Source organism: Carassius auratus, unplaced genomic scaffold (assembly GCF_003368295.1).
Source record: "Carassius auratus strain Wakin unplaced genomic scaffold, ASM336829v1 scaf_tig00009534, whole genome shotgun sequence".
NCBI lineage: Eukaryota > Metazoa > Chordata > Actinopteri > Cypriniformes > Cyprinidae > Carassius > Carassius auratus.
Genome location: NW_020524040.1, coordinates 31,157 through 45,332, shown reverse-complemented (window position 1 = coordinate 45,332; position 14,176 = coordinate 31,157). Strand labels below are relative to the sequence as shown.

The following is a 14,176-nucleotide window of genomic DNA, read 5'->3' as shown; positions in this document are numbered from 1 at the left end:
TGCTTTGTAGGGAGCAGTGTAGCAGGACTTCACACTGTGCATCTTTTAATTGAGATGTTTGGCATTTCAAACAGAATTGCATTGTACCTGAGCCATCTGTCGGCTGACAAATGGGATGTTTTATTTTCTAACAGGATCACAGAGACCATGCGTGGCATGAGCAAAGTCACATCAGAGTACCCCACAATTTCCCTTTAGAAGATCTAAAATAGCTTTTTTCTGCAGATGCAACAGCTCTCTAACATTTTGGCATGCCTGCTGCTACCGGATGGAGCTTACTTGAAAAATAGGCCACAGGTCTCCCCCATGATCCTGTAACGGAACAGAAGTCATGAAACTATTCTCTCAACAGTTTGTAAAAAAATGATCTCTGGGTTTGGGAGTCCCAGCGTTGGTGATGTTTGTAGCAGTAATACATTCTTAAATGCTTTCTCTGCTTCAACAATCACACAGACTGTGCGTACAGTTTAACAGCAGGCCCATGCAAACACGTTCGGTATGCAGACAGTGATGTATTGTATTCAGCATTTTCTTCTGCTGTCTCCACCCAATTCAAATGAATTCAATGAAACATGTAAGAGAATCAAACAACATCAATTCAAACATTTCTCAAATCAACAGAAACCGCACATCCTGTCTAGATGAACCTTTTCAGGTATATCCTGTCTATACATTAAACCATTTTTGTTCAAAGATGTAATACTTTCCAAACAATTTATGTGATGAGCAATGTAAATCAGAGAATGGCATAATTTCTTTTTGCAGCATTTCACATAATTCATCTTTCAGTTTACACTGGTAAATATGTAACTGTGATTGTTGGATTGTGGCTAAAGTGTGAATTTGGCACTGGACCACTTCCCAGTTTGCACATTAAATCTCTTTCTAACAAATTTTGAAGGCAGTTTTCTGACAGTAGAAAACAATGTTTAAAGTTCATGCCATTCTCACTCGAGATGTAATCAGGCCTTAAAAGTTAGGCCCGACAGGACCCGAGCCCGACAGATTCCGGCCCAAGCCTGACAAGTACATTTTACAGCTTTTTAAAAGCCCGAACCCGTTTACGCTTGACATTACTCAGATGTTCGCACGCACACAGCTCTTTTGCCTTTTGTCACGAATGAGTCATTTATACGTTTTAACAATTTAATCATGACTAATGTAGGCTATAGGCCACTTGGAAGTTGGAATAAAGAAATAAAATAAGTCCTCTGTAACATCTCAGCACTCTAAATAGGCATAGGCTCATATAGCCAACACATCAATAAAAAATAGGTGTTTCTTAAATTAAATTAAGATAAATTCTAAATTAAGATGGTTATTTTTTCAAAACGAAATTAAGATAAAGGCTCTGCTGAATTTACTTTGCCACTAGCAGCTGAAATTTAATAAAAGAATAATGCCAATAAGCCTATATACTCCGTCTGCATTTTGCATTTAAGACTCAATTAATATATAGTTATCATTTGAAAACCATTACTCCCCAAGATTAGGCTGGGCCTACATGTTTTTGTGGAGGAAAATGATTGAATCCACTGTAGATGGCGTCAGCACGTTCTTGCGCTCACTGATGGTGCGTCCAGCAATATAACACACTGGCTCGTTATTCTCATTATAAACATTGTCAAAACTTTCCAACACCTCAGACTCTGCTTTAGTTGCTGGTGCAACCAAAACGTAATTGCCAGAGGCAAGCCTTCAGTTCACCGTCAGGTCAGGGCAAAGATCTTCAGATATAATTTTCATGTCTCAAGCAGCTATGTAGCTGTGGCCTTCACGGTTCATGGGTCTGTTCGTTCATCTTGCATCTCTGTCTGATTGTGTGCGTCTGTTAACTGCAACTGCCTTTAAGTTTGGCTGGCAATCCTGTTGGTGTTGTTGGTTCGTTAATTCCTCGCCCACCTGGGATTCCTGCGCTGGGTTAGAGTCACTGCAGCTTGAGCGGCCTGGAAGGTATTCATCTGGAGTTATGTCATCGTCTTCCTACGTTTTTCATTGCCTGCTTTCCAGAGATATGCAAAATAAAAAACTTTTGCCCTCGCACTTGGATCTCGAGACTCGATCATTGGGACAGGCCTAATGGTTGGAGAGCCGGACAAGTTACCAGAAGGTCGCCGGTTTGAGTCTCAGTGCTGGCAGGAGTTGTAGGTGGGAGGAAGTTAATGACCAGCGCTCTCTTCCATCCTCAATACCCATGGCTGAAGAGCTGTTGAGCAAGGCCCTGAACCCTCAGTTGCTCCCCGGGCGCTGGATCTATAGCTGCCCACTGCTCCGGGTGTTCACTTCTCACTGCTGTGTGTGTTCACTTGACTGGGTTAAATGCAGAACAACAATTCTGAGTATGGGTCACAATACTTGGCAAATGTCATGACTTTCACTTTTTTCACTTTCAATGGTACAGTGAAATATTCTCTGACAGTATAACCAGATGCAGAAGTAGACAAAAGAAATGTCACTTAATTTTGGAATTGGATCTATTTAATCAATTCTAATAACTGAGTTTCAGCCCTTTCAACTCCTTTAACACATAATCTTATATGTGGCTTTTTTTAGTTATTTAATATAAAGAGGAAAAAGGACAAAAACCATATTCATGCTTGGGCTGGACTGAGAACCTGGGGCAAGAATGAGGCTGGGGCAAAATTCAGATGTGTGACCAATCTCTGGGTGGCTGTTAGCTGACACACACACACACACACACATCCTTGCATCTGGGTTAGCACTGCCTCCCATGGTATTTCGCATAATGTAGGGAAAGTTGATTGGTGTTACGACCGATAAACTAAACCGGCTGTAAGAGCGATTATATTTTTGGTTTGTTTATCATAGGTAGCTTGTGTCGTAACACTTTTCTTTAAGATAAATCATTCAGATGTTCTTGTAGAGAGAAGATTTGTCTTTTTCTAATCTTTCAATGTGATCATCATGTATTAAATCAAGCATTTTTCTTCGTTGCAGTGAGCAGAAACACGAGCAAGCATACTTTCTTCATTGCAGTGAGCTTTAGAGGAAATGTGTGAGTGTGTTTCAGACTTGTGTGTTTGTGCTGTGTGGCCTTTGTGGATTTTGCTCCCGACTCCCCCCTCCTTCCCCAGCTTCTGCTGTGAAAGGCTCCGTTGTCAGTCTGCCTCAGCTTTCTCTGGTCCAGCCGCCGTTTGGTTAATCAAATGTGGACAGTGACATTTTCCTATGTCCCCTCTCCCTTCAGTAAAAGCAAACATGTGGATCATTCTGAGACCGTCTTTATACTCTCCCTCTTCCGTGTGTTTTTGGTCGTGTTCACTCTGACTGGAAACTCAGTCTTGATCTGTTGACACAGTGTTTTCACTGCCGGACGATATGCCTCATTGTCAGCGTGTTTCCAGTTTGCATTCTTCTTTTGAGGATTGCCTTAATGGGAAGTGTGGTCTTATCTTCTGCCAGTCTATTGCCCCCAATTTGAGCATAACCAAACGTTTAAGTGTTTGCATGTTGGGGCTGAAATCTTGACAAAACGCGTCCAAATCTTTTGAAAACCTTACTCCAGAGACTTTGAATGGCATTTAAATGTTTTTTTTTTCCAGCTTTCTGCTGATTCACACCTGTGGTTTTAAAGTAAATTAGAAAAATTTCTATGTTTTTGTTTTCTCCTCTTTAATTATTTATTCTCTTAATTTTTTCACACATTTTCCCAAGCTCTCTTTTACATGGTTCAGGACTGTTAAGTTAAAAGGTACCTTTTCATTTTCGATTCTAAATCCAGGTTATGACTTTCATATTTTCCCATATTTCTTTTTCATGTCATTGTAAATTGGACTGTCCAAATCATCAAGATCTTAGATTTGACATTCCAACACCCCTTGCGTCCTCTTTACCTCACACGTTGTCGTCACTCTTTAACTCACTTACTCGCACGAAGTCTTGCCTTATCAGCCCTCATCTTGCATCCTTGCAAGACGGTCCTGCTTACTCGCAGACCTATTTTCACTTACCTGCTAAACATAGAATAATTTACTCCACAAGCCCTCAGACCTCAGTCCCCCCTTCCCTGAATCCTTTTGGGGTTTAGGGCTTAACCGTTTGTGGGTTTACGGTGATCAGCCAACTAACGCCCTCAGGTCCTGGACGATCAATGGTATCCCGTCACTCGTCGCAAAGTTTGTTGCAGAAATTCTAACTTAATAAAGTAATAACAACATAACTGTGAAGACTGAGAATGAAAAACCAAACAGAGTTTTGTCTTTGTATTGCTTTAATTCTCTGCAGAGAATGATTTGGTTTACACACAGCTTGAGTCCGTGTGCGAAAAGATAACACACAGACTCACACCCCACTATTTATAGAATGTAAAAAGATACATTGAAGGACAGATTAGGACCTTTGAGCCAATGATGTTGCTCAGTGCACATCACCCCATAACACATGCATATCACCCCATAACACATGCATATCTCATACACATTACATGGAAGATGTCTAGTTACTCTCAAAACTGCGCATCTCTGGTACACAGTTTGCCCTTAAATGATTTTTTCAACCTAAAGCAGTTGCGTGCACAAGTTACATAAAAGAACTCAATGTGCCTATTGACTTTAAAAATGTCCATAGGCATCACACAAAAAAAATGTAAGATATTATCAATCTTAGTGAGAATACGCAATAAAGGGAAGATCTTATCAAGCAGTAAACAAAAAATGTAAAGATCTCATCGAGCTTATCAAACAATGTCAATAAAACTCAAAGCTCTGTTCAAACTTATAAGGCACTACAGAGAAAAACATAAAGATCTTATTCTTATCCAGAAAAAAAAAAAAAACGTAAATATCTTATCAATCTTGCAAGCAGAAACATTTTTTATTAATCTCATGAAGCAGTTCGATGGGTCGACCAGTGGTAAACATGTCATTTATTTGAGTGAATTAAGATGTCAGCTCATGATATGGGGTTGTACTGTAGAAGAAAGCATTTTAACACCTAAATCTCAATTTCATTACAGATAATAATATAAATAAAAAACGTACATGAAATTCATGTTTTCTAATTTGAAGATGACTCAAATTCAAAAGTACTTTGAACTGAAGTGCTTTGTTTGTCCCATTGTGCTTTAAAGGGTGCATAACACCGTTTCTACCAATCTAATGTTAACCGTGAGTACCTAGAGGGATACTGCATCATTCATATCACCTAAAAGTCTTTAGTTTTTAACCCTTGATGTTTTTTTTACAGCTTTATGCTTCTCTAGGGAAACAGCCGAGCTCCTGGATGTGTGCCGTGGTGTGACATCGACAGGAATAAAACCGAAAAAAAAAAAAAAACCTGAGACTTAAATTTTAATTAGTTTATAAAACATTTGTTGCCCCGGAAGAAACAATGTATCCATTGTATCCATTGTTCCCTTATAATGCTGGCTTCATCTTTCAGCCGAAACCACACTCCCTTGGTGACTGTTGATTTTGTGGTCTAAAAACAAAATGATGAATCCTTCACAATTGCATCTTTGACCCGAAGGGAGCACGCCGAGGGGCTGCTCTATCTCTCGCTCTGATGTGCATGAACTCCTCTGGGACATGTGCCTACATAAGGAATTCCACTCTTTAAAATATCATACAGGGTCAAAACTTTTCCATAACGTTACGATCCCTGGGGGTTCTTATTGTAGGGTTCCTGTTTTGAAACTCTGGCCATTCAGAATCTAACTCTTTAAAAGTTTCAGTCAATCAGAATAGCATTAGACCTCCGTAACACTAACGTCTGGATTGTAATGATACATAGCAAACATTGACTCTGGCTGGAGATCCCATTATCCTTCAGTGCTCTGTCGGCATCAGTCCCACAGATGGGAGTCTTGTTGGCCTGAGTTGTGTTGTTATGGTGATGGTGTACAAAGTTTAGTGATTTGGGCCAAGGCTTGATGAAACCGGGGGATTTTGCTGGTGTCCTGCGGCATTTCAACAGTGCTGATTTATTTGCTGCTTGTTTTTCTCCTCTGTTCTTGCACTATGCCGTCTTCCCTTTTCTATTTCAGAAAATTTTTTGGTTTTTAGTTTGTTTTCTTTTAACTGCAACAAAAGCTGAGGTGAAAAGTTAACAGGAGTCTCAAAATATCTCCGTTAGAGAGAAGGACTTGAGCTGAGATCAACCAGCCCTGATGCTTCCTGTAATTTTTCTGGCACGTTCTGAGATGCTCCTTGAAATAAGAATGTCATATTGTCATTTGAACAATGTCTGTAATTTACTTGTTGTGTATTTGATTTGTAACTTCAAACGACCAGTGCATTGAATCTCTGTGTTTGTTGTGTTAGTTCTTGAGTGCAGGGTCAGTCCTTCATTGTCTGAAAGCTACCACATTCGTAGATATTTGACAGTACATTCTTTTCCTCTGAGAGTTTTGAATAAGCATCATCCTACCGTGTGTTTCCAAACTGGAATTCATTTAAAGAATAAAAGCCAAACATTTTTGGAAGGTGACACTGCAAGACTACAACACAAAAGCCTGTTTTTCTGTCTTGAACAAAGGAGGAACAGGAGTTTGAGCATTGCAGTGGATTCACTGTTGTACAGACTCTTTGACAATGTCAGCTTTAATTATTTCTCTTTCCTGATTTAGTTACAGGGTGTTTTGCAAGAATTATAAATTGCATAAAGTTTGAGGAATCTGTCAGCAAAAATTTTTTTGATAAGATTTTAGATCATTTCCTTCCTTCAGTTCTTCCATTGAAAGTGTTTTATGATGCAAAACTTTCTGAACGGTATTTTTTTTAGACATTTCAGTCTAGACGCATAATCTGTGGTCATAATAGAAATCAAGCTGGGATATGATGTATATATTTGTTCAGCAATGATGCATAAAATTTTTATCAAAAGTGACGGTAAAAACATTTTGTAAAAAGGTTTGTTAAAAACTTTGTTCTTTTGAACGTATTATTCATCAAAGAAACCTGGAAAAATAGATTCCACTAAAATATTAAGCAGCTGTTTAACACTGATAATCAGAAATGTTTCTTAAGCCAACAAATCAGCATATCAGAATGATTTATGAAGAATCAAGTGACACTGAAGACTGGAGTAATGATGCTGAAAATTCAGCTTTGCATCACAGGAATAAATTAGATTTTAAAATATATTCAAATATAAAACTTATTTCGAGTTGTAATGATATTTCACAATATTACTGTTTTGTTATACATTTGAACAGTGGTGTATGAAAGGATAAAATTAGACATAAAATGCTATTCAAAGTCAACATATGAAAATGAAAAGAAATGTAAATCTGAACACAATTGAATATCCTTTTAAAATGTTCTTACAGAAGACATATGGAGTCACCTGTCATTAACATGTTCCTCTTGTCTGTCTTTATTTTAGATGGGAACTGGAGCTCCAGAACCCCAGTTGTGGTTCTGTCTACATTGTGTTTTGTCCTCCTGTGCACGACAGGTCTGCTCTTATGGTTATACTGTCATAACAAGCACAAATGACCTCATATCCATACAGGAAGGATTGTTGAAAAGTAACTACTACTGCTCTTCCTATAGTGCCTCCAACATAAGTTGTTATCCTTGTATTTAAATGAATACTGCTGCTCTACTAGACTTTATGCAATACAGATTTGGGATGGAAACACAAGAAAAAATGTTGAAGTGATTTTTTTTTTTGTAGCCATTACGTTGTTTGTTTCACTTTGCTGTCCTAAATTCCTCAAATTCACTATAGCGACTGTATCTTTAGTTGTTTAGTGAAACCCCCCCCCCCCCCACACACACACAAAAAGGTCAATTTCAGGCCATTTAGAGCATTCCTAAAAATAAGAGTGAGAATGCTATACTATAATGAAATTAGAATGGTTTACATAAATCATATTTTCATGGCTTCTTTTGAATGTCAGTTTATGGAAAACAATGTAATTCTAAACCTAAAGTGACAACATCAAACAATAGTGTGACCCCGCTAATCACCCCTAGCTTGAATTTAAGAAAAGACTCTCGATCTTTCTTACTCAAGAAATTATACACTTCAGCTTTAAAAATGACAGCTCAATGAAGAGTGATATATTTTAAAACATTGACTATACAAATGTTTATGAAATATGCATATCACAAAGAATATTCAAGACAAAACACTCATTGTACGCCAGCTGGTTTTGAAGATTTTCACTATGCACAGACTTGCTCGAATTTACTTTCATTGTAGCATTAATATTAACAAGATATATATTTTTCATTTTTAGCTTGAGTATAAACAATGAGCTTGACCAAGTGTGTTGTATATGATTTAAAAAAAGAAAATAATTTAAACCAAAAGCAAATTAAACAAGTATTTTTCAGATCATGAGTGTTTCTGGGTTACGTGTTTTTTCATATTTCCAAACATTAATATTATTATTAAGAATGAAAATCGGACCAAAAAACAAAATGGTATTTCAGCCATCCACAATCCACATAACATTCGATAGTTTACAGAAATGACACCTTCACCTCACATGTCCATTCCAACTAGAAGGTACAATCTTTAAAAATCATGTAAATTAACACGAGGTATTAAAGTGTATTTAATATATTTTTGATGTTTAAATATCGATGATGACAAAGATCTCTGGTTTCTCTATGTCATGTACTTGCATTGCAGAGTAGGTGATTGCTTTCACTTCTGTTCCCTGTAAAACAGGAAAATCAATTCTAAATAAAAGCATTAACATATTTCCAGTCTGTTGTCGGTTTAAACAAAAGCATGTTTAATTTATGCACCAAATGGAATCAATTAACATCTTGTGCAGCTACACGAGTCCATAATAAATCCATTATCAATGTTGTTGTTTTTTTTTTACATCAAAGTGTTGTTTCCAGCTAAAATATGATTACATTTCTCCATAACAATGATCAATTTTTTTGTGGATTATTATGTTTTTAATCAGCCGTTTGGACTCATTGTGACGGCACCCATTCACTTCAGAAGATCCATTGGTGAGAAAGTGATGGAATGTTAAATTTCTTCAGATCTGTTCTGAAGAAATAAACTCGTCTACATCTTGGATGCCCTCTGGGATAAGTAAATGTTCTGTAGAAGTCCATTTTTGGGTTTAATAAGCCCAGGCTAAACATAACCAAATTCCAGTTATTTGAATCTGGAGCATGACTGTTTGACTAAACATTGGTTGTGAATCCTATCACTCGTTTACTTACTCTATTTAAATGGATCTGCTGATAATGGGTTCCCCAGACAAGTATTTTACTATAGCTCAAGGTAATATTCACAGAATCATAAATTGAAGGAAACAATTTATAACAGTATTTATGTCACATAATGCACTAGCCAATCTGATTATTTTTAACCACTTGAATGGGGAAAGGCAGAAATCTGTGAAGACTTTATGGAATTAAATCTGGCATTAACTGCATCATAAAATTAGCTTTAAAAGGTTTCTCTAAATCTGTTCCAATAACATCTTGAATGGTCTGAGGGTGAGTTCATTTTCATCAAATTTTAATTTTTGGGTGAACTTTCCTGCCCAGGTCAGATATACTAGAGTTCTAATAGAGAATCTGGCTCAGGACTAGTTTGCATAAAAACAGCTGAAGTCATTCACCACTAAATTGTATCACACTACAGGATGTGGTTTTTATTGCTCCCTTTTGTCCATCTTGGACTTGTGACAGATACGGTCACAGATTTGCAGTTTGTAAGCAGTGCTTTATTAGCAATTTCCTAATCTTAACTGTCCTATGATTAGAACTACCAAGTGGCTGGCAAATAAATGTGCTACTGTTTAACTACAGTAGATGTGATTCAGCAGAAATTGAATGTAAAGCAAATAAAGCACAGATGGGTTTATTTAACAGAGTGACAGCCATAAACCGATGGGGAACATACCTGTGGATGCTTACTCAGGTTAAATTCTTCACCCCACCTATAAATAAAAAAAAATGAATTAAACTTGGCAACAGTCACACAACATGAAAGAATCCTACATACGGAATCAGTTGAAGAGGGAATCAAGGCCCCATCCTGAATTTCTCAAAATGCTGCTGTTGAATTTAAATGCAGATTTATTTAAAGGTACAGTTCCCAAAAATGACTTACAAAGTAACTCTTAAAGAAGGGGGATTTTCACAGTGATGCTATAGAATAAAACATTTTGGTTCCCCAAAGAACGTTTTTTTAAAAGAACCATACATTTGAATAATCTAAAAAAAAATGTATGAGGGAAAGAAAATACTGTGGAGGTCAATGGGTACCAGAAACTGTTTGATTAACCACATTCTTCAAAATATATTTTTCAGTATTTACCAGAAGAAATTCATACTGGTTTGAAATGGCAAGAGGCGGAGTAAATAATCTTTTTTCACTTTTGGATGAACTATCCCCTTAACATTTATTTTAGGCAAAGATAATTTAATATTTGTAGTTCTCAGAAGGCAAGGCAGACTCTGAACTGAAATTCCAGACTGTTTACACACTACTAAAAGGTGTTAGCTGGAAAAGTCAGACCCTTGTGGAGAATGTGGGGCCTCCTTCTGAGAAGAGGAAAGCATGCAGTGAAAGTTTACTGATTTTTTTCCATGTGAGTCAAATGAACGGGAAATTCAGTCAAAATGAAATTCCTATGAAGCTCTTTCCTCACCCACTGCTTTCCCCCCAATATGCACAGAGCTAAAAGTTAACAATGAATGTGAAGACAGTCATTTAATTTTTGCCATTTCTCAGTCAACGTCTCTATTTTTGCTGCATTCTCAGATGCATGAATACGTAAAGCTTGATAATAACATGTTGCATAGTATCTGAACCAATAGGGTCTCCAATCTATAGCAAAAGAGCATATAACAAACCTATGTTTAGTATACTCAAGTAAAGAAATACACACACTATATGGCAAATCTAGAAATTGTTTTTTTTTTTATATATATACTGAAACTGATGAGAGATCCATTTGAGAGATGTGACAGCAATGCACTTATAAGTCTGCGATCTGCCATAATGCAAGAAGAAGAAGAAGAAGCCTCATGCACTTGCTGCTGTGAAGCGCATTCACAAGAGTTCTAACAGTTCGGTCATTGCGTGAACCGAACAGAGGTTAAAAAAAAAAAAAAATTAAAACCCCATTTATAAATACGGTTCAGTTTCTTGCAGAGAGCGATCGTTTTGTGTCCTTACACATCAGTGTATCATCACGAGCCGCAGGGTTTCATTTGGATTTGTCTGTGTATGTTTTTTTTCACTCTCATAGATTCTGTTAACATTTGCCTTCCATTGTACAGCTGAGAGAAAGCAAAGACTGAAGCTAAAAATCATCATTTGTGTTCTACTGAAGAAACAATGTCACATACATCTTGGATGCCCTGGGTGTAAGCAGATAAATATCAAAATTGTATTTTTGGGTGAACTATCCCTTTAACAAAAACATAAATGGCATTATATATATTAAAAAAAAAAAAAAAAAAAAAAAAAACAAGATCCAGCCCATTTCCACTAGGCTACAGTTCAATATTTTTGCTAATCTTTTTTTTTTTTTACCAGGTTTCCTGTCTGGCTATGAATACCAAGCCTGACTGAAAGCTGTGAAAAAAAAACACCTGCTCAACATCCAAGAAGTTCATTCGTGTTCAGACACAAAAGGCTAGTGTTCAGTGGTTTGGCTGAGCATCTGTGGGAGCTCCGTGGTCGTACAACGAAAGACTCACCCTATCGAGCGGATTCTGTACTGCAGTCGGTCAATGTGCAACACCTTCACTTCCTGCAATACAAAACAACAGGTTGTTGGGAAAAGGAAAAGACTATGGAAATCTAATGCCAATGTGTGCACAATACCCTGGGAATGAAGAAGATATCAGCGCTGAATTTAAAGAGCCAGTCATCTAAGAAATGAAAAAGGAGTGACTCCATGTCTTCGCCTGAAACAACAAGATAAAGGGTCATCACGCCTTTACTGTCATTAATGTATCAGCACTGGCACAATGGTTTGTCAAATAATGAAAACAAAATTACATTTATTAATTCTTGTGACAAGAAGTGGTTCTCAAGCCCTTCCTTTGCATAACAAACTCAAAAATATGATGTCAGCTTTTATGGTTTTTCTATTCTATTCTATTCTATTTTTTTTTTTTTTTGCTTTTTAAATTTAAATTATGTTAATAAAACTATTTTAAATGATTTTACTGTTGAATAGCAAAAACAGTTCTTTCATTTTTCAATATCGTGCTGAATAAAAGGCAAACAGAGTAATAAAGCTCTATAAATGTGGTTTTTATAATTCATGCAATATATTTTGGTCATATGAAGTCATGTTTATAGCTTTACATGTTCATTTTAGTGTCTGCCACTCCCAAGCAGGTCATACCACTTTGCAACAACATGGAGATGCGTAATTGATGACAGAATCTACTTCATTTATGTAATTATATTTTTTCTAGACTGTGTAGACAACTTGCAACCTTTAAAATGAGGTCAGACCTCAAAGCTTTTAAGATGTAGAAATGATCAATTAATTTAAATACGGGTCTAAACAATTCCATGTGTATGAAACATGACTCACTCCCAAAATTGCAATTACTAACACCTTGGCCTATCATGTTTTTTTTTTTTTTCAGCTATTTAAGACTTGTTGTTTTTTTTTTTTTTTTTTTAAATGGTACCTAAACCACTGTTAAAAGACTCATTGTGTTTGTTGTTTAAAAGACTGATTCAGAGCATGCTCTTGTGTTGCCATGTCTTTGCCTTAGAAGGTTCTTATGGCTTGTTGATTGGTAAAGGTTTATAAAAAAATCAGGTTTATGTTTTTATTAATGTGGGCAGGTATTTTGGCATTATTCAATATTTTGGACAATTTATAGCATTTGGATTTATTTAGTTTTATAATTGGCCTGTTTAGTGATTTTTTTTTTCTTTTTTTTCTGACAAGTAAGTGAAAGCTTATATTCCTGAGAAGAGAGACACATCTCTTGCAAAAAAATGGTCATCACTCCCATAAATGACTGAACTCTGTGTGTACATGACTGAGAATTGACTCACCTTCTGATTCTACTTCTAGAGTGTCAATGGGTTCCACAGTTTCTGTGTCCGTCATGTAGCCAAACATCCCCATTGCACACTGTTCAAACGCCTCTTCCAGAGAATCACCCCATGAATGAATCCTACAGTAAAAAACCGGGAATGCCTCAAAGGTATGCTGCAAACACTCACACATTAATTCTTCCATTCATTCCGAGTAACCAACCATAATACATTGACCAAACTTTGGTCACGCGTTAAGGCATGTTGAAAGCATTGAAAAAGATTCTAGCGGCACTGGAAAAGTGATTCAGGAATGACTCTCATATCCTTAAAAATGACTCTCTCTTTGTTTTTGTGTTTACCATTAGTGCATCTTCTGACATTTCATGTTATTTTTGCATTTGATTTAAGTAACAGTGCACTAGTCACAGGCAAATACTTACTGGACATCTGCAGTATGATCAAGATCTGGAACAGAAAACCGAATATTTATTTAATGATGCTGCTATCCCATATAAATATAAGCGTGAAAGTGAAAACACCGAACAATCACAGAATGAAACTTTTTACTACACTGTATGTTTCGACATCACGATACATGTGTGGGCGTGTTTCAGTGACTCAAACATTTTCGAAAAGCCTCGTTATCTCCATTCCTACGTCATACACATTTCGCATTATTAATCTGATGGTTGTAATGAAACTATTTTAAAATAATAAAAAATAAATTGCAATGATACTATTTTGTGTGCTGACGTCAAATACGCCGTCGTATCACGTGATCTAATTAATATTCATGAGCCTTCAAATCATTTTGCTACTAAAGTGCGTTTCTGTGTCGTTCATGACTTAACCTACATATGATTCTTATGTATGACAAGTATGTGTTACAAGTTTGTATTTCCAGCGCTTTTACATTTAGTTTAAGAAGGTTTTGTTTGTGTTCTACTCGATTTACATGACATGCGGAATAGAAAGTGAACTCGAATCCACTTACACTCGTATTTCCTGGTGATGGGAGGATACTTTGACTTTGTAGCTTTTTGCGCTTCTGTGAGATCAAGTTCGCGGTCATTCATTGTTCCGCGGTTCTTCTGTAAGTGATTTTAATGTTCTGTAACTGGTCTTTCCGTGATAACATGCTAGTCATGCAGTGCGAAGGCAGAAACTGTAGACATAAGAGTGCACTTGCTTCTGGTTTCATTTTCATCGT

The 14,176-nt window shown here is 36.7% G+C and overlaps 2 protein-coding genes across 3 annotated transcripts in view; one reads left to right on the top strand and one right to left on the bottom strand.

Moving 5' to 3' along the window:
* Positions 1 to 8,252, top strand: part of LOC113072576 (CD276 antigen-like) — a 26,181-nt gene extending 17,929 nt beyond the window's left edge. The window contains exon 4 of the mRNA XM_026245563.1: positions 7,345 to 8,252. Within this exon, the coding sequence (XP_026101348.1) occupies positions 7,345 to 7,457 (113 nt within the window). The 3' untranslated portion in view covers positions 7,458 to 8,252. The remainder of the gene's footprint in view (positions 1 to 7,344) is intronic.
* LOC113072577 (protein archease) lies at positions 7,998 to 14,176 on the bottom strand. 2 transcript variants are annotated; one of them, XM_026245565.1, is made up of 7 exons: positions 13,961 to 14,176; positions 13,407 to 13,431; positions 12,982 to 13,103; positions 11,782 to 11,864; positions 11,655 to 11,707; positions 9,847 to 9,883; positions 7,998 to 8,632 (listed from the first exon to the last, which is right to left on the bottom strand). In XM_026245565.1, exons 1-7 carry the CDS (start codon positions 14,040 to 14,042, stop codon positions 8,546 to 8,548), a joined length of 489 nt encoding a protein of 162 aa, XP_026101350.1. In that variant the 5' UTR covers positions 14,043 to 14,176; the 3' UTR covers positions 7,998 to 8,545. The 2 variants fall into 2 exon arrangements, with proteins under 2 accessions (XP_026101350.1, XP_026101351.1); XM_026245566.1 differs by lacking the exon at positions 13,407 to 13,431 and having other exon boundaries at positions 13,961 to 14,099.